The sequence below is a fragment of the Corvus kubaryi genome, unplaced genomic scaffold, assembly GCF_017639235.1.
Source record: "Corvus kubaryi isolate FWS band 111438036 unplaced genomic scaffold, C.kubaryi_AGA036_p1.0 37394, whole genome shotgun sequence".
Taxonomy (NCBI): domain Eukaryota; kingdom Metazoa; phylum Chordata; class Aves; order Passeriformes; family Corvidae; genus Corvus; species Corvus kubaryi.
The window spans coordinates 4,858,810-4,883,129 of NW_024581133.1; the positions used below are offsets into that span (position 1 = coordinate 4,858,810).

Consider the following 24,320-nt stretch of genomic DNA (forward strand, 5'->3'; position numbering starts at 1 on the left):
GCTCGGGCGCAAGGTGGGTGCGGGCACCCGGGCACGGCCCAGAGCCGGGCCCGGCTCGCCGGGAAGCACGGCCGGGACTTTCCAGGCCCCGCCGGTGACCGAAACCGTGACTCAGGGGCCCTTCCGCCGAGCGGGGGGGGAGCTCCGCCTCGGAGCCTGCCCTCGTGCCTCGTCGGCAGTGCCGGGGAGCGGGGCTGGCGGCGGCGGCGTGACAGGAACTGCCGGCGGCACCGGCTACAGCGGGGAGTGCTGGGGCCGCTTCCCTCTGGAGCGGTGCTCACACATCACCCCTGGGTTGCTGGGGACACTTCACCCGTGGGGCGGTGGTCACACTTCAGCCCTGGGTGGTCACACTTCACCCGTGAATTTTGGGGACAGTGGGGGCAAACTGCCACACACCCCAAGTAGGGCTGCTCCGGTGTGGTGGCTGGTGTTTGTCTCAGACATTTCACACCAGCCTGGCTCTGGCCATACGTACAAAACTCAGCCGCTGCCTGATGTGGCCTCCTGTTTTACATGCTGTCATCTCCCTTCTGTATCTTCCAGCAGTGTTTCTTCCACAGAATTTTATTTGTAATATAATTTTTACACTCTTAAAGATATCAGGCAGGGTTTGCCTAACTGGTATCCTAGCACAGAGTGATATGGGTATGTACTTTTGAAATGTCCTGTTTGTGTTTGGATTACACAGTTTTTATATAGATGTATTTCATCATTTTAATAAACATAATAAAATTTTATTTTGCAGTCACTGCATGTAATAGAGCACAGTCCTCATTTTTTTTGCAGCACCAGCGGGTACTTCTAGATGATCTACATTTATATGGTTATTTTCCTGCCAGAGGATCTCAAATCATGTTATAGACTTCATTTACTACTAATGTGTAGCCACTTCACGGGTGGGATGTGGCAGCACAGAAACTTTAGGTTGTAGGAAATTTAACTGGAACTCACATAACGTTTTTTTTTTCCATTGGGAGTGCTTTTTAAAAACATCTATCTATATGTAGTGTCCTGCTGTCATGATAATGCATTTTAGTAATTATACATTCTAGACTTAAGTTTCTCGATTTTTAGTAAATACATGCATGCATCCTCTTCAAAAATTCAGAATCCTCAGCCAACTTTTAAGCACCTAGCCCATGTTGTACTGAAGTTTTAGGAGCCCTCAGCCTTTGTCTAGCTGCTTGCTGATAAACTCAGCAACAGAGCACTCATTTCTTCTAGAGAGAGCACACTAAAAGATATAGCCATTGTTTTGCTTAAAAGAAGGCATCAGGAAATACGACATAAATGGATGTTATCTTGCCGTTTTAATAATCTGACACAAATTGAAAATCCTGAGACAGAGTGGCTCTGTGCAAGTGGCAGAAAGTAGTCGGCTTCCTCATGGGGGCTGGGTAATACAGCAGGCATGGAGAAATTTTTGAAAAGACTGAGAAAATATTTGGAATTATATAAGGCCAAAAATGTAGCTTTGTAACATACATCAGTGCTTGCAGCTAATAAAAGTGAGCAGGTTATTTTATAACACCTGAGTAACATTTTTAGTAGTAAAATCTCATTTCAAAATAATCTTTAAATTCAAAGTGAAATAGCTTCACAGGCCAACCTAGCCACCGGTATTTAATTAGCTTCTGGATGATTATTCTTTTTTAATGCTTATGTTTATGATGAAAGTCATGCTATTTGCATGCTCTGATTCTGCAAAAATTGCCATCAGCTGGTGAACAAAGGGCAGATAATACTTGTTAAGTGTGGAAATTTTTTCAGTCTTCTCAGAAATTGGTCCGAGTCATAGCAGGAGCATCTACACAATTCTGAGAACATCTGAAATTGTGTCTTCCTGCTCACATGTGGGTTTACATCTTCAACCTCTTTTTCTTTCCTCTACAGCCTGATTAATGTGTTACTGGATACATCAGAGCAGATGAGACCTGTGTGGTGCCCACAGCACACAGCCCCTCTCTGAAAGAGTTCAGTATCTCAGTTTCTCTCTTCACCAAAGCCATGAGAAGTTTTGGCTCTGGAGGCCCTCAGCAACATGAGCCACAGCCATTTTCTGGAGTCTGCAGCTTGAGTAAATAGTATGCCTTTGCAGCAAAAGCTACCATGGAAATTCTGTTCTTTTAAGAGCTTAATCCCTTGGAAAAATCCATGTGTAGGGTTAGACAGATAGAAAAGGAAACAAAATACGGGTTTGAATTGTTAGGATGTTTCTGTGGCCAAGCAACACATCCATCATCATTTAGTCTGGAGTGTTTCTTTTTTTTTTCCCCTAACAAAAATTATATCCATCTTCTGAATATTTCACCTGGGTTTTTAACTGTTGTGATGGAAAGAAAATAAAAAATGTAGTGGAAACCATATCTTGACTCAAATATGGGCATTTGTATTTCCAAACAAGGCCAGGGCAAAGGCTAAAGCTCAGAAGAGCAAGTTACCCTGCAGTTATACAAACACTGAGCAGGGGTCTGGTGATCTCTGTTCTGTAGACAGTAGAGAGTTTCTCAGTTATCTGATATTTTTGACAGATTTTTGTAAGTGTGTATAATAAGAGTAAATCACATTTAAATGAGTAGGGACACATTTAGATTTGTTTTGTCCAGATATAACAAAATATATAAGGTGCTAGACTATGAGAAGACAAGCTTCTAAAAGCCTCCTTTCAAATGTTAATGTGGAATTCAGCCTGGAATGGGTAGAGACAAGTGAGGTATGAGTCTGCTAACACTTTTTTACCATAGAAGCATTATTTTCCCTCCTATATTCAACCTTGTATAAGCCCAGCACAGAGTCTCATGAAAAGCAAAAAATGGCAAGGTCATCTTTCCTTCAAGCTCTGAAAAATGTGTGGAAATAAGATCACCTGTTAGAAGCAGGTGATGTTTGAAGTCATATATCTCAGCTTGCTGGAGGGAAGACATTCAGGTGAACAAAAGAAAGAAGGACCTGGTCTTGGAAGACTTTGTGCTCTGCAGTCATCTGCTCTGGTGCTAATTTTCCTTTGAGTTATTATCATTGAGGTGCTTCTCGTTCTGCCTAGGCCCGGATGAGAGATGCAGCCTGTAAAGAGGATGGAAGGAGAGGAATGCTAAACCCTCATGGCTTGCATGAGCTGGCAGTTCTGGCCTGCTCTATCTTTCTGCAGTGATGTTGGGCATTTGAGGATGCCTGCACTGTATGGCACAGGTATTTAGGGGATTGGAAGATTGTCTGCAAAGTTGTGTTTTGCCAGCCCAAACCTGTCTAGTGTTTTGTTCACTAGATGCAAAAATTTGCCTATTTTGATTTTGCTGATGGTAGAAATGTTGGAGTAGGAAACAAAGTCAGTTTCTTCTGTTTATAATGCATCAAAGTTTGTATCTCTACCCTTTTCAATGAATATTTTGCTCCAGTTTAGTGTTAAAGTTGATCTTTCCAAAACTTTTCATGAACTGATTGTGTCGATTCCCCGTGTAGGTGATTGACCATCCCAAGTACCAAGAATCCAAAAGAATTGCAATCTTTCTGAGCATGCCAGATGAAGTCCAGACAGAAGAAATCATTAAGGACATTTTTAAGCAAGGCAAAGAGTGTTTCATCCCCCGTTACAAGCCTCAGAGCAATCACATGGACATGCTGAAGTTATCATCAGCTGAAGACATTTCTTCACTTGCTTTGACATCCTGGAATATTCTTCAGCCCAGTGATGATGACAGTGCAAGAGAGGAAGCTCTTGCTGGTGGTGAGTATTTTCTTCCTGCATCATGGGATTGTTGAGCAGGAGTAGCCTGGAAGCCAATAGGAAATACTCTGATAGCAAGAACAAGATGAGACGTTACACTTCGGTTTTATGTATTGTAGAGAGATGCTCCTTCCTCTTGCCTGTTTTTCTCTACCCTGTGCCACCCCTGTGACATGCCAGCAGGGCAGGAACAAGACTGCACTGATCCAGCTGAAAGAAAACTCAACCCTCCAGATAAATCATCTTCCTGGTCTGATTCATGAGCATCCTCAGCGCAGTCTCAACCAGCGTAACGTAGAGACTCGTAAAGGGGAAAGAAGGGCTTGCTAACACTTTTAGCTTAGGCTGCCACTGAAAGTCATGGGGATTCTCAGGTTTAGGATGTACTCTGAGAAGTTTAGTTTGTGTTGCCTGAACGGTTGGGAGCTTCTCGGGTGATGCCTGTAGACTGAGAATTTTTTGAAATCTTTGATCCTGCGAATTGTGTTGGATAGATGAATCGCAATGCTGATGTGGAGCATGCCCTTGTAGAACAGCTCTCTGGACTGAGACCTTAGACTGAAAATAAAAGGACTTTCTTGTAGGCCTGCATGAATATTACAGTCTTTTCCAGCATTATTCTCTCACATTTTTATTTTGATCTTAAAATGCTGTCTCAGACACTGGATTCTTCATAGGGTTGAAAAGATACAAGTTCATTAAGACCAAACTTGTGTATGTGTGTTTTGATCCCCAAATAACCTCTCTCTTAACCTAAAATTCCCCAACTCCTACTTGTAAACAAGCTTACTTTTTGTGTCTTTGCATTCATTATTTGCATTCTTTTTGTAAACACTTTTAATATCTTCCTGAAACATCTGCAGAAATGTTTAATCTTATTAATGGAAAACTTGTGTTGAACTTGTGCTTGAAACCTCAGTCTGGGAAGATTTTCTCCAGGTTAAGATTCATCATGCAGACAGCTTCCAAACCTCACACACTTGCCAGCTTTTTAGTGCTTGATAAAGGAACATAACATTTCTATGACTCTGTTTGATTGAACTTGGGCTCGTATTTGCTTTGGGATGCCAATGTACTTTCCCAGAACGCTTCACTGTGTGTGTGTCTCCTATTTTCAGTCATTTCCTCTTTCCTAATTCAGAATCCTTTCTGTGTCTACATTTTAGCTAGCAAGGGATTTCACTGCTTCATACAATCATCTTCTTTACATTTAATATTTAGCACTGTTTGTCGTTCGTCTAATGTTTGTCAAAAAATCAGGTATATTGGTGGGATTTAGGGACTTTTGAAGGTAACCTAAAAATACATCCAGAGTTCTGTTGACTGAGCTTAGTTCAGGCACTCTGGCCAAGCTTTTGTACTACTGATGAGCTGCTGTTAATTGAATTTAACAAGTCTGTTGCAGAGATCGCAGAGTAAACACACAATTTCAGGTATGATGGGAGCAAGGACTTCCAGGTATAGAGTGCACTGAGGTGTACCTGGGTGCCAGACAGGGAAGATGGGGAAGGCAGGAACACACTTTGGTACCTGGCTAGTTCTGGAGCTGCTGCTTCCTTCTCTGCAGCAGGCTATGGGCAGAAAGCAATGCCAGAAGAGCCCCTGTGCTCTACAGAGAGGTGCCAACAGACCAGTTGTAAGAACTGATGTGCGTGCATGTCAGACTTGTTCTGCTTGAAACTCAGTATTAGTCTGTTTGTACTGTTTGTACAGTAATTTTGGAGTAATGCCTTCTGGATTGGAAGTCAGACCATGGTCTTTATCCTAGAACAGTTTTTGTAAATTAGGCAATAAGCTTAGTTTTTTTCCATTGTTGCAGCATTAGAGACACATTCCTAATCTGTCCCCACAGAAACACACACTTCATCTCAATATGTCTTTATATTCCTTTTGCTATATTTTTTGTCACCTGCTATGTTTTTTGAACTTTGGTACATTTGCAGGAATGCAAATTGCCTTGCTGCTACATCCATCGTCCATTGTTCGAATTGCGCATGGATGGCACATTTATCTCAGAGATGTTATCAAATACTTTGATCTGAGGCATTTACATTGTTATAAGGAGATAACATGATGTTACATTAGTAATGTTCCCATGGCTGGCGTAAATTACTATGTAATTTCCAAGAAACAGCCTGCAGGTACATAAATAAGCCATGTCATGTTTGAGTGTATTCATTTTGCATGACAAAAATCTTAAATTCACACTGTCCTTAAAACTTCAGGCAGGGTTACTGTTAAGAATAGCTCAAGTATAAGACTGGGTATAATTTTTGCATAGAGTTCCCCAGTCTTTGGTAGCACTCATGGGCAGTGTTGAATAGATACGAGCTCCTCCTTTTGGAGATGATCCTTTTTTCTGTTGGACCTCTTTTCATCTTGGCAGTGCTCACACCACACCATGTTGGCATAAACAAAGATCACTGCTTTTGTGGTAGGAGAAAGTCTGTCATCTTCTCTACCATGTGGGGGTGACTCATTGGCATATGAAAAGTCGCTTTCTTTAGGCTAAATGGACACAATAACAGAAAGAACAAAGGTGGTAGAAGTTCAGATATTTTGGAGTAGGGGTGTGTGTGGGTGCATGACTTGGTTCGTTTCCAGCTATACCTATTGAAAAGACTTAGACAACTTCTGGGGCAAGCAAGTGGTACATTTACTCAATAGGTACCAATTCCCATTTGTATCCTTGCCCATCAGAAGTATAAATGTGCTCTGGTATTGGGTTTTTGCCCAAGGTAATACTGCTGATGAAAGTCCAGGCAGGTTGCAGTATTTGTTTACAGAAGTGTAGATACCTTGCACAACTTTGGAAGGGGTAAATCAGATAAAACTGTACTCCCTGTTTGCTTTTTATCACTACTCCTACAGAAGTTTAAAGAACACTTCGCCAGCAGCTTCATTTTCAGTGTGGTTTAGAGAGGCGTTGTGATTCACCAAGCTGGACATGGGTTTACTCATTTGTAATGTTATTTATTATTACTTAGGCCTGCTCTGAGAACTATGAGGGAAAAGCTAAGTTATCCCTCTGAAAAAGAGATTATTCTTAATGGGACACAAAAAAAAAAAAAAGGAAAAAAGACTGAGTTGAATATTTCCATACGGTAAAATTCTTGGAGGCATCTTTGAAGGGAAGCATGTGGCCAGGGATCCCAGCTGGAAGGCTTGGACCTGGAGCAAATATGCTTAACTGTTTATAACTGAACTACTGACTCGTAGTTGAAGGTGTGCAATAAATTATAAACAGCTTTTCTAACAATTCACCTGCGTGATGGAGAGGGAGTTTGGCATAAATATTTTTCTTGGCCAAAAAATGAAGTTTTGTTAGAAATTACGGCTCTGAATCTGCCTACTCTAATGGATTGGGACGTGCTTTTCTAAGAAATGCAAGAAATGGGATTATGTGTACAGACTTAATTCAGCCTCTTAATCTCTGTCAATTCTGCCTCGGTGTCAAGGTATGTTATCACACAGTCCTTGTCCCTCAGATGTGGACTCCCTCAAAGATGAACCCAGACAAAATGCTCTGGGCTCTTTCAAAGAGGCAGAAGATGAACACTGCTCGCTGTTAACGATTGCCTTGCCACTAACGAGTATCAGCTCCGTCGTTTGCTTTCTCCCTGCTCAGGTTAGAGCTGCAGGCTTCTTTGGTGTGCATTGTTCAAACCTTGGGATGGAGACGGAGATCTGCATTTCTGGATGGGCTGTTCATCACTACGCCATTCAGTGACTTAAAGATATTAAGTGGTGTTTGCTGATGGAGAAGCAGCAGAGGCTCGGGATCCTGTTGCAGCCTGAGTTGTGCAGAGGAGCTGCCCCCAGTGAATACAGACTCTTTTGCTTGCTTTTCCAACGTGAGGTTTTCTTCTCTGTTCCCTCCAAAACAATAATTTCCCAGATTTGTCTCAGTCTTGGGCTAGACCTCTTTTTCCAAGCTTTAATTTCTCTACCACCATAATGTCCCTTTCCATCTTTCTGCTGTGTGCCCAGCCTCTCTGAAACTCCCTCCTCAAGTGTCCTTCTCTGGCCTTTGTCACCATATTCCCCACTTCCTCCTGCTCTCAGTCCCAGCCTGTGATTTCAGGGGCAGCTGGGCCAGCACAAATAGCTTCTCCTTGCCAAAAGGGAGGAGATCATGTGCTTTGTCTTCTTTCACTTTTCTGTTTCCAGACATACAAGATTCCCCATCCCAATTTACTCATTTCCTTCCCCACTGTGCTGGTTTCTTTCTCTTTTTTCTTGGCTTAGAAAAACTTGAGTTTCATAGTACTTTTTGTACTAAACAATACAAAAGACATAGTTTTGTGGTATTTTCTTTTGGGCAGTGCCTGATTAAATAAGCTGCTGCCCTTTCTCCTCCTCTTGGTCCCCACCCCTCCTCTCCTGTGGCAGCACAGATGGCCCTGCAGCCATGTTGGGACCTACACTGGGAAACCAGTCTTGGTTAGGAGCAACCCAGCATCAGCAGAAGTCTCTTCTCAGACAGAGCCACCACACAGATCTGGACTGATGCAACTGAAGGGCTGGTAGGAAGCTGATGATGAGGGGTTGTGAAAATGGCTGTCATGCCAAAAATGTCTCAGTGAAACTTCAGTCATCATTTCCTTCCATGTTTCAGTTCCCAATCTTGCCGCAGTCAGCGGAATAGGAGCAGCCAGTGACATGAAAGTCTTTCGGAGTGCTCGCAGCTGAGACGGATCTGGCAAGAGGAGCTGAGCCTGCAGCTCCATGTGCTCTGTCTATGCACCAATAAGGAGTTTTCCCTCCTCATGTTTTCAGCCTATTCCAGCTTCTCTCTGGTGAGCTGAATCAACTTGCTGCTCTGGGTGAAGAGTATTTTCCTCCTTTCCCCTCCCCTGTATTTTGTTGGGATGTTTTGCATCCAGGTGAGTGGATCCAGTATGCCATGTGGCCAGATCAGTGCCATGAGTGTGGGGAGGAGGGAATGAGTAGTCAGGATGGAGGGAACATCTCCTGTGGCACAGGCTCCTAGGGAGAGTCATGGGGCCACCCTTGCAGATGTGACTCCAGTAGTGGTACAGGGAAGGGGCATCTTGAGAGAGCCCCAGAACTGCCCCTGACACGTCTCTCCTAAGCCTGTGCCAATGGCAGCTTTTCAGACATTTGCAGCATTGCATAAACCCAGCTCTGATGGATTTGAACAGGGCTAAAGCCACATCACCAGTGAGGGTACTGCAAGCAACATTTCAAGTTCTTGCTGCAAGGCATGGAGCAGCAAAGCTTCTCCCTTTTTTGGTCTTTTTTTTTTTTTTTTTTTGGCTAGCTTTGTTCTTGGAAACCTGTGGACCATTTTGCAGGAACAAAACAAACATAAACCCCCCACCCCCACCTCAGTTTGGCATAAGTACCTAAGCTGAAAAAATGTCAGCATTTGACAATATAGCATCTTATATGCAATGGGGAATGCTGAATAATCTTCTACTACTCGACTACAGCATAATACATTTTTTTGCTTCAAGAAATGAATGTATTAAGAACTTGAGTTGTATTTTGTAATTTAGTCTGGAGACTTCTGGCATTTTCAGCACTGAAAACTTCAGTGGCCTACTGATCACAGCATTTGTGTTGTAACTTCAAGATAATGAGTGAAATATTAACTAGATAATCCATGCTTTCAATAACGGTAAAAAATTTATTATGAAGAAAAAGGAATGATCTGAATTTGAAGCAAAGTGAGGAAATACTAACATAAGTCTAGCAGCAACTTCTTGCACCCTTGTTTTCACATAACCTTTTGAATGTTGGCTTTTAAGGTTAAGGTAGTTTTATCTTTCTGCCCTTTTAATTTCCAGAACACTGTGAGACTTGCTGTAGCATAAATTACAACAACCTGCTGGTAGCAGAACCAGACAGAGACAGCTTTCCTGTGGGGTTCTCTTTGGTTTATAAGGGCTGTTTATGCCAGGGAATGTGATCCTTTTGCAAGGAAAATTCTGGCTACCTCTAGGCTGCAGTTCCAAACCTCAGGTAGTTTGAAATTATTCCTGAGTGACCATTAACCCTATTTGAAACTTTGCCATCAGGATTTGCCCTGCAGAAGCATTTTTGCCTGCAGAAACCCTTTTTCACCTGTCTTTAAATTCCTGCTATTTATTCATGCATTCAAAGATTCTGCATTTGCTGCTGGCACTGATGGCCTTGTGAGGCCATCAGTATTCTTAGTTATTCCAAATTTTAGCACAGTTCTTCAGAAGTGTGACTGAATTGATGGCAGCACAGTCTTAAGAGGAATAGGTTTGACTTAGAAATGCAAAATAAAATGGGATTTTAGAAAAGGATCATGGGTTCCTCCCCCACCCCCCCAAAAAAATGCACTAGAAGTGAGAGGGTTTTGAAAGATGAGGTACATTAGAGTTTAGAAATAAGAAACACTGTGAGGAGGAAAGGCTATGGCTTGAAGCATAGGAAAGGTCTAATATCCTACTTCAGCTGCATTAGATGTTGTACAGCTGTCCGTGAAGGCATAATGGGACCATACAAAATGATGCTAATCATTCTGAAAAAAGATGTGTAGTAAATAATGCTCAGAGGTAACTGGGAATATTTAAATGAGCTATATGCAGATAGGAATGTATCTGGAATAAATGAAATATGGGTACATGAAAAGCAGAGATGTTAAATGTTTCTGCTCAGGAAAAAAAACAACCAAAAAAACCCACCCCAAACAAGATTGTAAAGTGATTGAAGGTACTATTAGATTTTCTTTTCCTCTGGGAGACTTGATTAAAACTTGTAGTACAAAACATGTCAAGGGATAGATTATAATTTAAAATCTTTTTACATTGGTCATAAAAAGAAAACCTGAAAGCATGGCACAATACAAAATTGAAAATCAAGGCTTAGCTGCTAATGTAATTTATTTTTTAATGAAATGATTTAAGGATTGGAATGAACTTCTGTTTGGAGACAATGATCCATAGTATTTTTGATATGCAAAAGGAGAACAAAACTCAGTGCAAGTGAGGCATTAACATTCTGCTCATGAATCTTCCTGTGGAGAGAAAATCCTTCCCCTCCCAGTGCAGGATCTGGACATGCAATACAGCATCACATGTTTTACAAGAGTCAGGAAATCTCACAACTTGTAGCTGTGTAGCAATAACTGAAGTATCTTCCTACCTCTGCAGCTGCATTCCCCTGCTTATCCCCTCACAAACAGGTTCTGGTTTCTCTTTCCAGCAGGCATTTGGAGCATTCCTCTAAGCATCTGATTTTATTAGTATTAAGCCCTTTGCTCTGCTGCCTTCTGACAGCTGTGAGTTGTGCTGGTTAGTTAGTTGTAATGTGAAATACTATGTTCCTTATTATATTAATATTATATTATGTTCCTGCGATGTGTGAAATATTATGTTCCTTGTATTCATTCTAAATTTGCTGCTTTCAGTTCAAGGGATACTTCATTTTTCCATGATGAGAAGTGACTAAGGATGTTTGATTTACATTCTTTTTATTATTCATTGTTTACACTTTTACTATATTGATTGTATTCTTTTCTATCAAACTTTGACTGCTTTTTCTTGTAGAGAAGCTTTTCTAGTCCTGTAGGAGATCGGCCATTGCTCTTTCAACCTTTACAATCTCTCTGATGTTATTTTGGAAAAAAAGATGCCTGGGAGAAAATTTTATGCCCAGGTAAAGAAATACTGTGAAATACATGTAGTGGCACTGGAGATGTTAATTCTTTCTGTACATACCGTAGCACTGCTTTTCAAATCAGCTCACTGGACAGATCTCTTACTGGTTTCCACACAGGTATCCCACAATGACACATCATTACTAAAGGGCTTGTTCCAGTAGTAAAGATCCATAAAATAGTTTTGTATTATTCCATCTAGCTTGTTCCTTAGCAGGTGGAGCTAGGAAAATACTTGCTTGGAGAGAAAAACATTTCAGGTGATAGCATGTTCCCTCAGGGTTTTTCTGTATCCCAGCCTTCAGCTGAAAGATGTATGTCTTCGTCCTGGTGCTGGGGTTACTCTCCCCTGGAGCTGGTCTCAGCCCTTCCCCCTGAGGTCTGCACCAGCTTCCAGAACTCTCTGAAACAGCTTAATAACCAACACTCCATTTGCTAAGTGAAGGCAGACACTTTTAGCCGAGTTTCTCCCAGTGCTTCTGTTCAGAAACAGGTATGACACAATTACAGAGACTTTTTCTTTTGAAAGGCTTTTGAAAAAATGCTCTGAAATGCAAAAGTTCGTGTGTTTATGTGGTGTTGCTTTGTAATGCCCTTTGGTGTCCTTATGTCCTGAATTTCCCTCGTGCAGACTAAACCATGAGCACCATGTGGTTTAATTTTAATACCACCCATGCCCAGGTGTCCTGCAGTGAACCTGAAAGGCTGAGAGCTCTGGAACACTACAGCTTTTTGCTTTCATGAAGTTCATTAAGGCTTTAAAAGAGTGGTTTTCCTTGTAATCATCTTAAGTGTCACATCCACGTTTGCCTCCTTGCAGAAAACTCATCAAAACAACTGAAAAGATTACTTCTACTGTAATCAAATAAAGTTTGAAGAGAAGTGAAAGCAACATGGGCAAGGGCCTTGAAGTCACTGCAAGTGACTCTCGAGGGTTTTGTTTCAAAGAGGGCTAATTTTGCTCCAGTGAGTGTGAACAGTAACATTGTCCTTTATTTTCATACTGTTTCCTAGAGACAGGAGTCCTTGAAAGGCAGATAAGAGGTGAGATTAATTTCTGGAGTGTGGCAGGAGTCTGTACAACAACTCATGCAGAGGAAGTGCCAATGTGCAAGTATTTCTGCCTGTGGTAATTAATCCAAACAGACATCTTTGTCTCCTTTTATTTTCAATTTTTGGAAAGGAAGACCCAGCACCAAGCTCACCTCCATGCCTTTCTGCACACGGTTTGGGGAACAGGAGTGGAAGCTTTTCCCTGCTGCCCACCTGTGTAGGGAATGTTGAAGATGTGGCTTGGTGAGACAGCTGAGCCCTCCTTGCAGCTGGCTGGTGCCAGAGGGGACAGTCCTGCTGCCTTTTTCTTGTGCCCAGCTCTGTGCTCCCCTCATCCCCTCGTCCCAGGTACCATCTCTGGTACTTGCTGCTGAGCAGATCCAGCTCATGAATCTGGCAGAAATTTGGGACTTTTTTTTTTCCTCCTTTTTCCTAGGATTGGTGTTCTGCCAGCTTAGTGGGCTATTAAATCAGGTCAGCACTTTTCCAGCTATGAAAGATTTGTTTTTCTGGCGCAGTTAATCCCTGCTAGTTTTGCTGAGGTTCAAAATATACAGTCATTCCCCTGGATGGTGGGAAACTCCTTGGACTGGCCCAGAGCCACTGGCTTTCAGGGAGCACGAGACTCATGCTGCTGTTTCATGGTGTTAGGATAGCTCTGGATCTTCATGTTTCGTGTCTTCTTTAACTCAGTCCCTGCTTGGGCTGGCTGTTGTGCATATGAGATGGAAATGAGGTTTTGGGGTGTAGATGAGGGCAAATTCCTGTCCATGAATGACATTAAGCCTTTTACCGGCAGGTGTCAGCGTTCCATATATTTACCATGGAGCATTGGTGTCATTTCGGCTGTTTTCCTATAATTAAAATCTTATCCAGGCATTGTACTCACGCACAGGAGAACAAATGCTCCAGCCTAATTTCCCATAAAAATCAGGGATTGAAGTGGGGGAGGCATAAGATTCCAGGGAAAACCAGATTTTTTAAACTCTGCAAGCTTAAAAAGATAAAAGAAAATCTTGTGATGGAAGAAGCAGGATTTCTCAGCTGCTGTGGTGTTAACACGTTTGACAGCAGCTGTGAAGGTGCCATCACCTCCCAGCCAGCTGACTCTGCATGTTCAATAAACCCTGCCTGTAAGCAGCCTGATACTCTCATCGAGTGGGGTCACTCCTCACAGGAGCCAGGTTTATGCTCTGACTTGGAAGCTGTTGTCCTACCTGTTTACATTTCACAAGCAATTCTGTGTATTTTATGATAGGCCACCTGCTGAGTGAGTCAAAGGGTATTGGAAATATTGATAGTGATGCATACAGTATTGAAAAAACCCCAGATGATTCACCTCTGTCTTATTTTGACTTAAAAATACCCAGACAGAAGTATGCAAAAGAGGACCAAGAGTGAAGAAATGAAGCAGTGCACATGCACGTGTATCCAGTGGGAGTATTTAAATGACTGCTCAGGCAAACACTATGGAACTGTAGCTGATAAGACCATAAATTCCCATAAAAACACATGAAGATACACAAAAATCCTTGTATTTTAGGCTGCAGCAGTATCCCCACATAAGCAGTTCAAGTATCAATGCCTTGTGAGTTTCTCTAAAGGAGCAGATTTGCAGTCAGCATTTGCTGATTTAACAAGATATGTTGATGTGCTGTAAAGTGGCTCTAATGCCATTTCTTCTCTGTTTGGAATTGCTCCTTGGTACATCTGGTTTCAGAGCATTTTGGTGGTTTAAAATCACAGGAGAATCCAGGTGCAAGCCTTGGAACTAAACATTTTTGATTGCCCATGTTTTCCCAATCAGACTGTGCTCATATATGAATATCAGAAACAGATTAAGTCATTTTTCACAGACTAATAACTGAGAAGTCCTAAGCTACTTTTTCCTTTGCTCTGAATTTGCAAAACCAGACATTTTGTGGGTGGCATTGAGTGATCATGTTTTATTTACAGGGCTTACGCAGGCTTGATGAATAATAGTGAAATAGAAAAATACTTTTCAAATTTTCTTTTAGGTAGAACTCTGAAAATGAGACTCCAGTCCTCATCTTACTGTAAGTTAAACCTCAGGGGAAATGAGTGTGATGGTTATAGCCTCAAACAACCTTTCCACATTGTGAAACCAGCTAGAAACACAAGTCTTAGCCTTGTACAGTAGCTTCTCTGGTGACACATGAAAGGATATTTATCTGTGGAGCAGGATAGGTTTGTTTGAGCAGGGCTGACAAACTACAGCTGATGCTGTGCAGTGCACTCAGCTTTTCAGATGCATTGGCACTAAACCTGCAAGATTTTGGTTTAAACCGATTCAAAATCAGAGGTATTTACTTGAGCACAGCTCAGTAGCACAGGAGCTGATCAAGCAGCTTTATCATGTGTTTTTGAGGTTTAATAACGGGCGAGTGACTGGCACTCAGTTGTTTTAAACCTTTATGACTGATGGCTATCATGTAGCTTCTCGGGGAGGCGGATAAATATTTTATTATGCTGTAGTTCAGCAGGGCAAGTGTGAGCTGTGAAGACCAATGTTTCATGCTGACACAAAGCACTGACATGGATGAGCAGACAGATAAACGCTGAGTTGTTCAGTGCTTATTTGTAGATTCTGCTGATGGTTCTATTTTCTGCAAAATATTTTATTGAAGTAATAACAGAAGCTGTCTCTGTCATGCCAGCGGCTGGGATGCCAGGATTGCAGGGGAGAAAGTCTGCTTGGCATCTCTATGGCTGTAAAAGGTGGGTTATGGGTGTACAAAATGTCCTTTAGAAGACAAAAGGAGACAAAACCTTCCCAGTGCCTGCAATTCCATACACAAGAATGAAAATAAAGCAATTACCCCTGGTGTTAAGAGCATTTCTCCCAGGAGGAGGCGAGGCCTTGAGGACCCCATGGTGTGTCCCATAGCAGGAGGCCGTGGAAGGAGCCTGTGAGATTTAGGTGTGATACTTTGACTTTTGATTCCTTTGCTGGATAAAAATTAGTATCTCTGGCTCCTTCTGAAGCAACACCCTGAGATGAGCTCAGCTGGTCCAAGCATGGTGCCTATGATGCCAAGGTTGTGGGTTCAATCCCTTTGTGGGCTGCTCACTTAAGAGCTGGACTCAATAATTTTTGTGGGTCCCTTCCAACTCAGAGTATTCTGTGACAACAGATGTGTGTGAATAGGTAGAAAACAGTATGTCCTGCTGAGGTGATGTGGTAGTGCACATTTAAAGGTCTTCTCATAGGGGAAACACCTGGAGGAAGAGCTACTGACTGCAGTTTAAAATGAGCTGGCTTTTTACTCTAATATGAAACACAACTTTTCGTCCTGCTAGGTATCTGTTTGGGATCTTAAGGAGGCTACAGAGTGAGCACTCGAGGAGAGCTTTTTATGAACAACCAACACCACATATCTGCAAGAGAAAAGAATTCATGCTTCTCAAACTCGTGTCAGTAATATGGGGTATTTTTCCTGTAGTTCCAAAGGTGGGTGCAGAGAGGAGTCAATGGGGCAATGTCAATTTAGAGCAACTGAGGAGCTGATCTGTCTTGTTGTAACTTGGGTTTCCAAGGAGATGCGAATTCACACTGAGCTTCTGACACTGTGTCATGTAAGCAAATAAGAATTATCAGTCTAAAGTTTCCTTTCTTTTTAACGGATTGCATTTGCATTTTAGCAGACTGGCTGGGGTCAAGGCAAGCAATGTTGCTGTTTATGTCTACAATCCTCTTTGTTACTGGATGTGCACCTCATTGGGTTTGGATGGGTGCCTTTTTTTCAAATGTTTATGAGTTGCAGCAAAGGGTAGTGTTTTTGTCTCCTTGGGCATATGACAATATCTGTCTCCTCCAGGGCTCTGTGGGGAAAAGAACTTGTTTCGTCTGGGAGCAGTCCCAGCCCTTTGGGAACCATGCACCTTGGTTGGGTCTGGATCAGGTCTGTAAGTGAACAGATCTGGCATTTGCCTTTTTGATCTTATACCAAGAGACATGTAAGAGCAGAGATGCTGTGCTTGAAACCCAGGGCAGGTTTTTTCCAAAGGGCAGAAACCTTTTTATCTGGAAGGAAACAGTAAGCATTTGTAACCTCAGGAGTGATGTAGGGGCACCCAGAGTGTTGTAGGAGAAGCCATAAAGGGGAAGGGATTTGTTTTGCTGCAGCATAAGTGAATTACTTTTGTGGAGTTGTTTTCCCCGAGATCTGGTGATTAACTCAGACCACAGTGTTAGGTGCTGTGTAAATACAGAGCTAGATGGTGATCTGTGCCCTGTGGAGTATGTGTTGAAAGTGAACACCTACCCAAAAAGCCTAACTATGCTAATGCTGACAGTAATTAAAGTTGCAGTAATGACTCTGTCATTAATTAGAAGTTTCTGAGTCATTCCAATTCATTGGCTCATAACCCTGCACGTCACCAAGACTGATATTTAGATATTAGGATCAAGTGATTGAGTTACTTTTTTTCCTCTGTGCCAGGGTAGCAGATACAGAGGCAGCAGATGGTTACTGCACCCCTTTCATTCTGAAAAGTAAAGTTTTCCTGCAACAGGGTTTGCCTTTTAATCCATTGTGGTCTTTGCTAGGTCAGAAAAGGACCAAAGTAAGTTTTCATTCCTTGTTATCACCGGCTTTCAATTACTTGTCAGCTCAGCAGAGATTTTGCACAGATCTGACGTTGTTGGTATGCACAGCAACGTGAACACTCCTTTCCTCTAAACAGAAAGCTGTTCTTGGCCTGGTTCTTCTGCTCCTGCACCTTATGTAATCATTTACATCTGAGCAAAGCACGAGCGAGGTGTGTGTGGAACAAAACCAACCACTGGAAAGCTCATTCTTGCCTGTGGTATCAGAATATGAGGATCCAGCCATCCTTGTGGTGATGGAGTAAACAATGCACAAACTTCTGTGCTTCAGGGGAAGCTCGAACTGCACAGCTGCTGCTGTGAGGAGCAGCAGCACTGACACAGAGCTGATCACTGTTGACCTCTTGTAGGCTCAGACGACGTCTGTGCTGTGAGCATGGTTTGTGTGAGCACGTTGCCATTCTTTACAGCCACACAGGAGTTGCAGCAGCTCGGCCTCTGCCCCATCCTCTGTCAGTGCTTTTGAGGAGAGGATCAAAAGAGTCCTAGCTCCCACTTTGATGGGTCTCAAGCGCTTTGCGGTGCCCACAAAGTAAGTGGCAGCAAGGGATGAGAAGTCGGGATGGCAGAGTATTTCAGTTTCCGCTTCCATTAGGACTGTCAGGCTGTGCAGGGGGAGATGAGTGACCCCACACAGCGGGTGACAATGGGCTGGTGGAGCTCATTTGAACCTGGGAGGAGAGAGGCCATGCTGGCTGCTCCTTCTGAGGGCAGAACAAGTCCCTGGCACTCTTTACATGACCTGTATCTGTGCAGTTTGATGGACCCTTCTATAATTAACTATTGTCAAGAACACTTCTGAAAATGCCGGCTGGCATTTCAAATAGGAACATCAGATTAAGGAGAGGAGAGGTAATGAGGTGCAAGGAGAAAATCCTTCCCTGGGGAACAAATCAAACCTGATATCATCATGAAGGGTAATGAGAAATGCACTGCCAAACTGAGGTTCACTGTGGCTGCCTAGAGGAAATGAAACTGTGTATTCTTATTTAAAACACTGAGAGGGGATGCTAATGTTTTGGTCTGCTGGCTTAAGTCAGGGCATGTGCAGCTTGCACATCTGCCTCTTGCATGTAGTTTTGCCACACGTTTCCTGAGTCCTTAGGCCAGTCATTTCACTTCTCTGTGACATAAGGAATGTCTGCATCGATGTAAGGGAGTCAGCGCAAACAGAGTGTGCCTGTACACCCACAGGACAAGTTCAGAAGCTGTGACTGCATCTACGCTGCCAGACAACACAGGGCTAAGTGACACAGATGAGTCCCGTCCACACTGCACAGAGCTTGACCTCTCTGCTTTTGTCTGGAGGAGCCAGACCTGTGCTCTTCTGTCTTTACTGCACATGGCAGTCTTGTCCCCCGGAGCAGTCATGGGTGTCACCTGGGCTGGCAGTGCCAGACACTGTGCTGACAATTAAGGTATTGACCACCTGTGATCCTGTAAATCAGTTTGTTTTCTGGCTGTGCTGCATTTAGCAGTATAAATGAAGCCTGTGTGGCTGTGTCAGCATGGCTGTATGCCCACACTGATAGATAAGTCAGGGTGTATTATTTCACACGTGGTGCTACACAGTTGAAGGAGCTGTAGCCACAAGAGCTTATGCCATAGATACATTATTAGGTGACTGTCATCATAATTAAAAACCTTACTGGTATACCCAGTAGCCTAAAGTGTGCAAGAACCACAGATATTCTCCACATAAAAGCTGGAGCAAAATGTTGCTTGAGACAGTGTTTTCAGCCTTTAGCAATTTGCAGACCACATGCAAGTTTTCCAGGAGAAGCATGCCTTGCCTGTAACAAAACTTTCGACTGTGGATGTGCTTTCCTGGGCTCCTTCATGTGGTCACAGGACCCTTGGGGATCCAAGAACCACCAGTTAATGTCTGCAGACACATTACAAGGAGAGGGGCAGAAGTAGATGTTGAATGTGAGGCTTCTTAACATCTTTGGTGAGACGCTAAAACCCGACTCATGTTTGATACCCAAGTACCTGCTCTGTCTTCTCAGGGGCAAGGATGCAATTTCACACAGTGGTCTGTAAGAGCAAGGGCAGTAGGATGTGAGGACAGAGCAAGCCACAGTCCTGAGGGGCAGACAATAGTCCTGCAGTGCTGGAAGAGCTGGGGAGCATGAGGACCATGCCATGAGGAGCAAGAAATTCTTCTCCTCAGCTGCCATCCTGTTGATGTACCCTCATTGCTGATAGCAATCTTATGTGTCTGCAATCTTGGTCTCATCTGTGTGTCACCTCTCTTCCTGTGACAGCTCTTCCCCCACACTGCCACAGATACCACAAGAGGTTTTGTTGCTCCCCAGGTTACATGTCAGGGAAACATTTACTCCATGCAGCTTTCTGCCATCCATTCTAGATCCTGATATAGGATTTGGGCCTAATGCTGCTTGAGCTGCCCTTGGGCTCCTTGCAGGGTTAGTTGTGTCATTTTTCTACCAAAAGTCTTGAATGACATTTTACTTAAATCTTGTGCAGTGTGAGTTGCATGGATATCAGATACTGCTGTGAGTCAGGGCAAGGCAGTCAGTATTACAGTGCTCCACAGAAGAAAAGTATAAAGGGTAACTATTACAGTATTTACAGCATAATAATATTGAGATTTGCATAAGCTTGTTTGAGTTCTTCAGCATAAAACCCCCATGATTATAGAGGAGCCAACTTGTTAAAAGAGTCCCTGTTTCTCCAGAGAACCCAGAAGAAAACACAGTGCTTTAATATATCTAAATTCACTTGAGGTGCCTGGTGCTATCAGTTAAGTTCCACAGAAAATGTATTTCTTCTCTTCACTGTTTTTGCCATTTCCCTCTTTCCCTAGTGTTTCCCCTGACTGGTCTTCTTCCTGTCTCTAACACAAATGTAAGGAGAAATGGCACCGTTTTGCTCTGCAGATTTGCCCCCTGTGTGCATTCTTCCTGCCAGCAGCAGACTGCAAATGTTTCCTGCTTTTCGTCTTGAGAGGCACCTGGAGTGAAAACAGCTGACACAGACTGTGAGGCAGAGTGGGTTTAGTTCTGTGCATCCTCACTGATTGGTACTTATTGGTTTCTGGGCCACCTGAATACCTACACAAGGCTGATGTGAAGCAGGTTGTGGAGAGGATAAGCAGGAATAACTTGGGGAGGATTTGACCTGCAGAATCTATTCCTGACCTTGCTAATGGGGGCTGGTTTCTAGGTCCTAGTCCATAGGCCTGACAATTGACAAGAGAAAGATGTGATGTGGTATGTCCAGCATGATGTACATGAAAATGGCATCTGTTTTCAGGGAGACCATACTTCTGCCTTCAGGCCTCTTTTTCCCTTTGTTTGCCATTTGCTATTTCACTCATTTCACTGTCCTGTGAGTCAAAAGTTGACTGCAGTGTGGTAAAATGCCCTAACTCTTTTTATTTCAACCAGTATTATTCTGTGGTCTGTCCTTTGGCTAATTCTCTCCTCTTACTCCCCTGACCTCCTGATAAAAGCTGTGCTTCTTGACTGTACGATGCTGGATTTGCAAGATTGATGTTCTCTATGCATTTCACACTGTGTTGCCTTGCATATTTTATATCAGTGTTCTAATTAAGACATCAGATCATGATGGATGAGTGTTCATGTCAGTGACTCTTCTCTAAACAATGAAGAGTAGAAGGAAGTCTCCAGGAGCCTGGGAAGTGTGTGCAAATGAGTTGGTCTTATGTGAGCTATAACATGCCCTTCCAGGCAGAGTTTGGAGTTGACCTGTGGTCTCAGATGGGATTCCCTCTAAACTGAAAACCTCTGCTTTGCTCTGGCTTTTCCAGTACATACTCCCACACATCTCCTTCAATGGTGGGCATCATCCCTCAGATAGATGTATTAAAAGCAGCTCAGCCCAAAATGGCAGGAAAGAGTAGGTGTGAACATGGAAAAGGCAGAAAAATACCTGAGCAGGTCCAAGGTGGTGAAGGAGCAGAGGCTGGTCACAGAAAAGCTGCTCAAAGCTAAGCACTGTTCTTGTAAGAAGGCAGAAGCAGTGGACTGAGACTGTGTATTTGCTTTCTTTCCAGACTCGTGTCAGCTGTCTCTTAGTCTGTGCTGCCTTTCCACTCCCTGCCCTTCTCTCCTTAAGTGTCTGTCTGCTACAGCAGCAAGAAATAAAGACTTTATTTGCATTTTGAAAGGAATAAGTGGGATGTTCTTGGGTTCAGCAGTCAGCACCAGGCCAGCCCAGCTCTTTTGTTAAGAGGTTGTCCGTGCAAGACTTCTCACACAGAACATACCAGCCTTGCCTACATGACAGGGATGTGCATCAGCCTCCGTGCCTGGTGGTCACCCCTCATGGCAGACGGTTTCAGTGATGTGAATCAGCTCCTGAAACAAGTGTGCAGCCAAGTGTGAACTGGAGCTGGCTCCCTGGCATGGTGCTGATCCCCATCCCCTCACAGAGCGTGAGCAAAGCAAGAAATCTTGCCTTTTTCTCTGGAGCTGGTTGGTGGGGTCTTCTGTTAGAGTTTCACCAGCCAGTCCAGGTGATTAGCAGCTTATGCAGCTTCTTTCAATTTTTAAACTGATTTTGAGTTCCAATCAAGTGCAATCTCACAAAAATTCTGGAAGGAGGGATATTTAGGGCAGGGATGCAGAATGCCTGTGTGTGCTGCTTGAACAACAGTGAGAATTGCTGGAGGCCAAGGAAGAAAATCCTTTGGGAGAAAAGGAACCTGACATCACGAAGGGACAAGCCTTCAAATCTTCATCTTGATATAAGAGGGCAAATACCCACTTTCAGAATATATTGTATTCAAGGCTTTTTGGTTTTGGAAGGTCAAGAGAAGGTCCATGGCGTCTTACAGCGGTGTCAAGATGTCTCCCCTCTCTCCTACACAACTTCTTTCCATTCTTTTTTCCTTTTCTATTTTTGTGTCTGATGTTGAAGTTCATTTAATTTTCTGATTTCCTCCTGCATTTCATTTCCCTGAGTTCAGTCTCTGCCTGGATTTAGAGTCATAATCATTAGTATTTGGAAGTGTGGGGTTAAAATGATAAAATAAATTTGTTAAAATGTAGGGGTTTTTTTTCCATCCAGCTTTTCAAGATCTAATTATTTTTCAGCTGATCTAGTATGCAATTGATAAGATGAAAATGTAAATTTACACGTTTAGTATTCAAAGTATTTTTCATCTGATCAAAGAAAGGGAAGCATTTTACAAAACACAAAGCTTGCATTCTTGCAAATGTCTGAAGTTATGTGGTTGTAGTCAAGCCATCAGGAAATCCACAGGGCATCCACTAATGCTTATTTCATTTTTCTACAGGAGGTCTTGACCTTATCTTCATGCCAGGCCTTGGATTTGACAAAAAAGGCAACAGATTGGGAAGAGGGAAAGGATATTATGATACCTATCTTGAAAGATGTATGAAACATCCCCGTGGAAAGCCTTACACGATTGCTTTGGCTTTTAGAGAACAGATTTGTGAATCAGTGCCTGTGACAGAAAATGATGTTCCAATAGATGAAGTCCTTTATGAAGACTGCTGAAAGTGTTTTGTACCAACCCACCTTCAGAGCAACCAATCAAAGGTGTCAGATCCATCAATCATGTTTTTTTCTAATTGTCATATATGATTTTGGGACCAATAAAATACAATATTTGTGTTTGGGGAAAAAGAACTCAAAACCCACTGTAACTGTGGTAATAGTGGTGAGGATTGCATTGATTTGCTTCTAATTAGCAAATGTCTGGTGTGAATTCTTATTCTAGAATCAATACAAGCAAGAATGAGTGACTGGTTATTACAGTAAGGACCATTTCTTCTCATAATATTTTTGAGGTACAAGCTTCTTGATAGTAACAGTTTTATTATTCTGGTTTAAAAGTGAACTGTGTAGTAATGACAGTTCTTGATTCATTCTGGAATTAGATACTTGCAATGGCAAAAGTTCTTGGTACTTAAATATTGTGTGCATCCATGAGCAAAACAAGAAATTGATGGAGACATCTTAGAGTAACCTGGGGAAAAATGGTGATGGGAAAAAAGCCTTAATTAATTTTAATGACTGCTTACTTGGCTCTTTTCAGTTGTCTTAAAATAAAGGGAGTACCTGTTAATAAAAAAAGGTTGATGTCCCTAACTCCGGTATGTTCTTTCCTTTATCTGAATACGAGATTGTAATGTAGTCTCCATCTGGAGAGAGCTCTTTTTTGGTAAAATAGTATTCAAAATTACTTCAAGTTCTCTAATTTTGTACATAAGCCATTCATAATGTCCCAAAATACTGTGTGAAATATGGGTGCTGTGTTAAGTGATAAAGAGATGCTGAGAATTGCAGAGAGCAGATTTTATGGATTGAATAATTTTTTGGATGGAAGATTGATTGTTCTCTGGTTCTCCAGACAATCCAGAAGAAGATGGTGAGTTTCATCTGCACACTGTCCTCATAGTAATAAGACACAGTATTTCCAATCAGGATCAATCAAACTGTCAGAATTTTGTGTTCCTTCTTCAGTGCAACTTCACCTTTTCTATGCATATTTAACTCTTCCCTCAATCAATAAATCAGTGCGTTTATTTTCACCAAGATACTCTGTGTCATCATTAAAAAATCCATAAATTCTCAAGGACCAGCTGCAGAGTGGAATGACCTTAAGGCTTCCTCAACAACAACTGGTTTTGTGAACAAAACCATGTCTGTAGTACATGGGAACCTTTTCATCTCTGAGTGCTTGTACTCGGTGCTATTTCCATTCTGCTAATACAGGAACTAATTAAACCCTCTGGCTCTGGGGTGGACATAAGCTTAGCAACTGAGGCCTCTGTGACCTGTGCTCCCTGGTGCTTCTCTGGCCTGTGTTAACCAAGGTCCATCTGGCCGGGCTGAAGGTCCCTTTGGTGCTGGCCTGCTGGGTGTCCCACCCATGTGTGCAGGAAAGCTGCAGCCCTGGCCAGGCAGCTGCTAGCACTTTGCAATATGGGCTGCTTAGTAAAACAGAGGTGATCAGACTTGGCCTTCCATCCCTTCCTTACCACACTGATGCACCCCACCAAACGAAAGGTGTGTCCATGGGTGCACAAAGCGTTGTGCAAGCAGAAATTGAGGCGCTGGTGCAGCCACTGGAGCGTCCTTCCAGGTCCTCTCAGCTGTGAGCACTGCCAGCTGTACTGCCTCACACGAGGGAGACAGAGTCCTACCATTCCAGACTTTTGGGGGATAAAAGTGATGAGAAAATCAGACCTTTTTTTTACCGTCTCTGCCATGTCAATATTTTAATCCCTTCTTCATTT

At 42.7% G+C, this 24,320-nt stretch overlaps 1 protein-coding gene across 3 annotated transcripts; it reads left to right on the plus strand.

Annotated features, from left to right (window-relative positions):
* Window positions 1-23,612, plus strand: MTHFS (methenyltetrahydrofolate synthetase). 3 transcript variants are annotated; one of them, XM_042039375.1, is made up of 4 exons: window positions 1-13; window positions 1,897-3,192; window positions 3,463-3,727; window positions 22,352-23,612. In XM_042039375.1, the coding sequence occupies exons 2-4, from the start codon at window positions 3,184-3,186 to the stop codon at window positions 22,573-22,575; spliced, it is 498 nt and encodes a 165-aa protein (XP_041895309.1). In that variant the 5' UTR covers window positions 1-13; window positions 1,897-3,183; the 3' UTR covers window positions 22,576-23,612. The 3 variants fall into 3 exon arrangements, with proteins under 3 accessions (XP_041895309.1, XP_041895311.1, XP_041895310.1); XM_042039377.1 differs by having other exon boundaries at window positions 1,897-1,976; XM_042039376.1 differs by lacking the exon at window positions 1,897-3,192 and having other exon boundaries at window positions 7-13.
* The last annotated feature ends 708 nt before the right edge of the window (window positions 23,613-24,320 follow it).

Bases quoted from the DNA above. Each gene is read 5' to 3' on its own strand.
- MTHFS (XM_042039375.1), top strand. The intron at 3,728-22,351 runs GTGAGTATTTTC...ATTTTTCTACAG, and splicing joins AGAGGAAGCTCTTGCTGGTG to GAGGTCTTGACCTTATCTTC.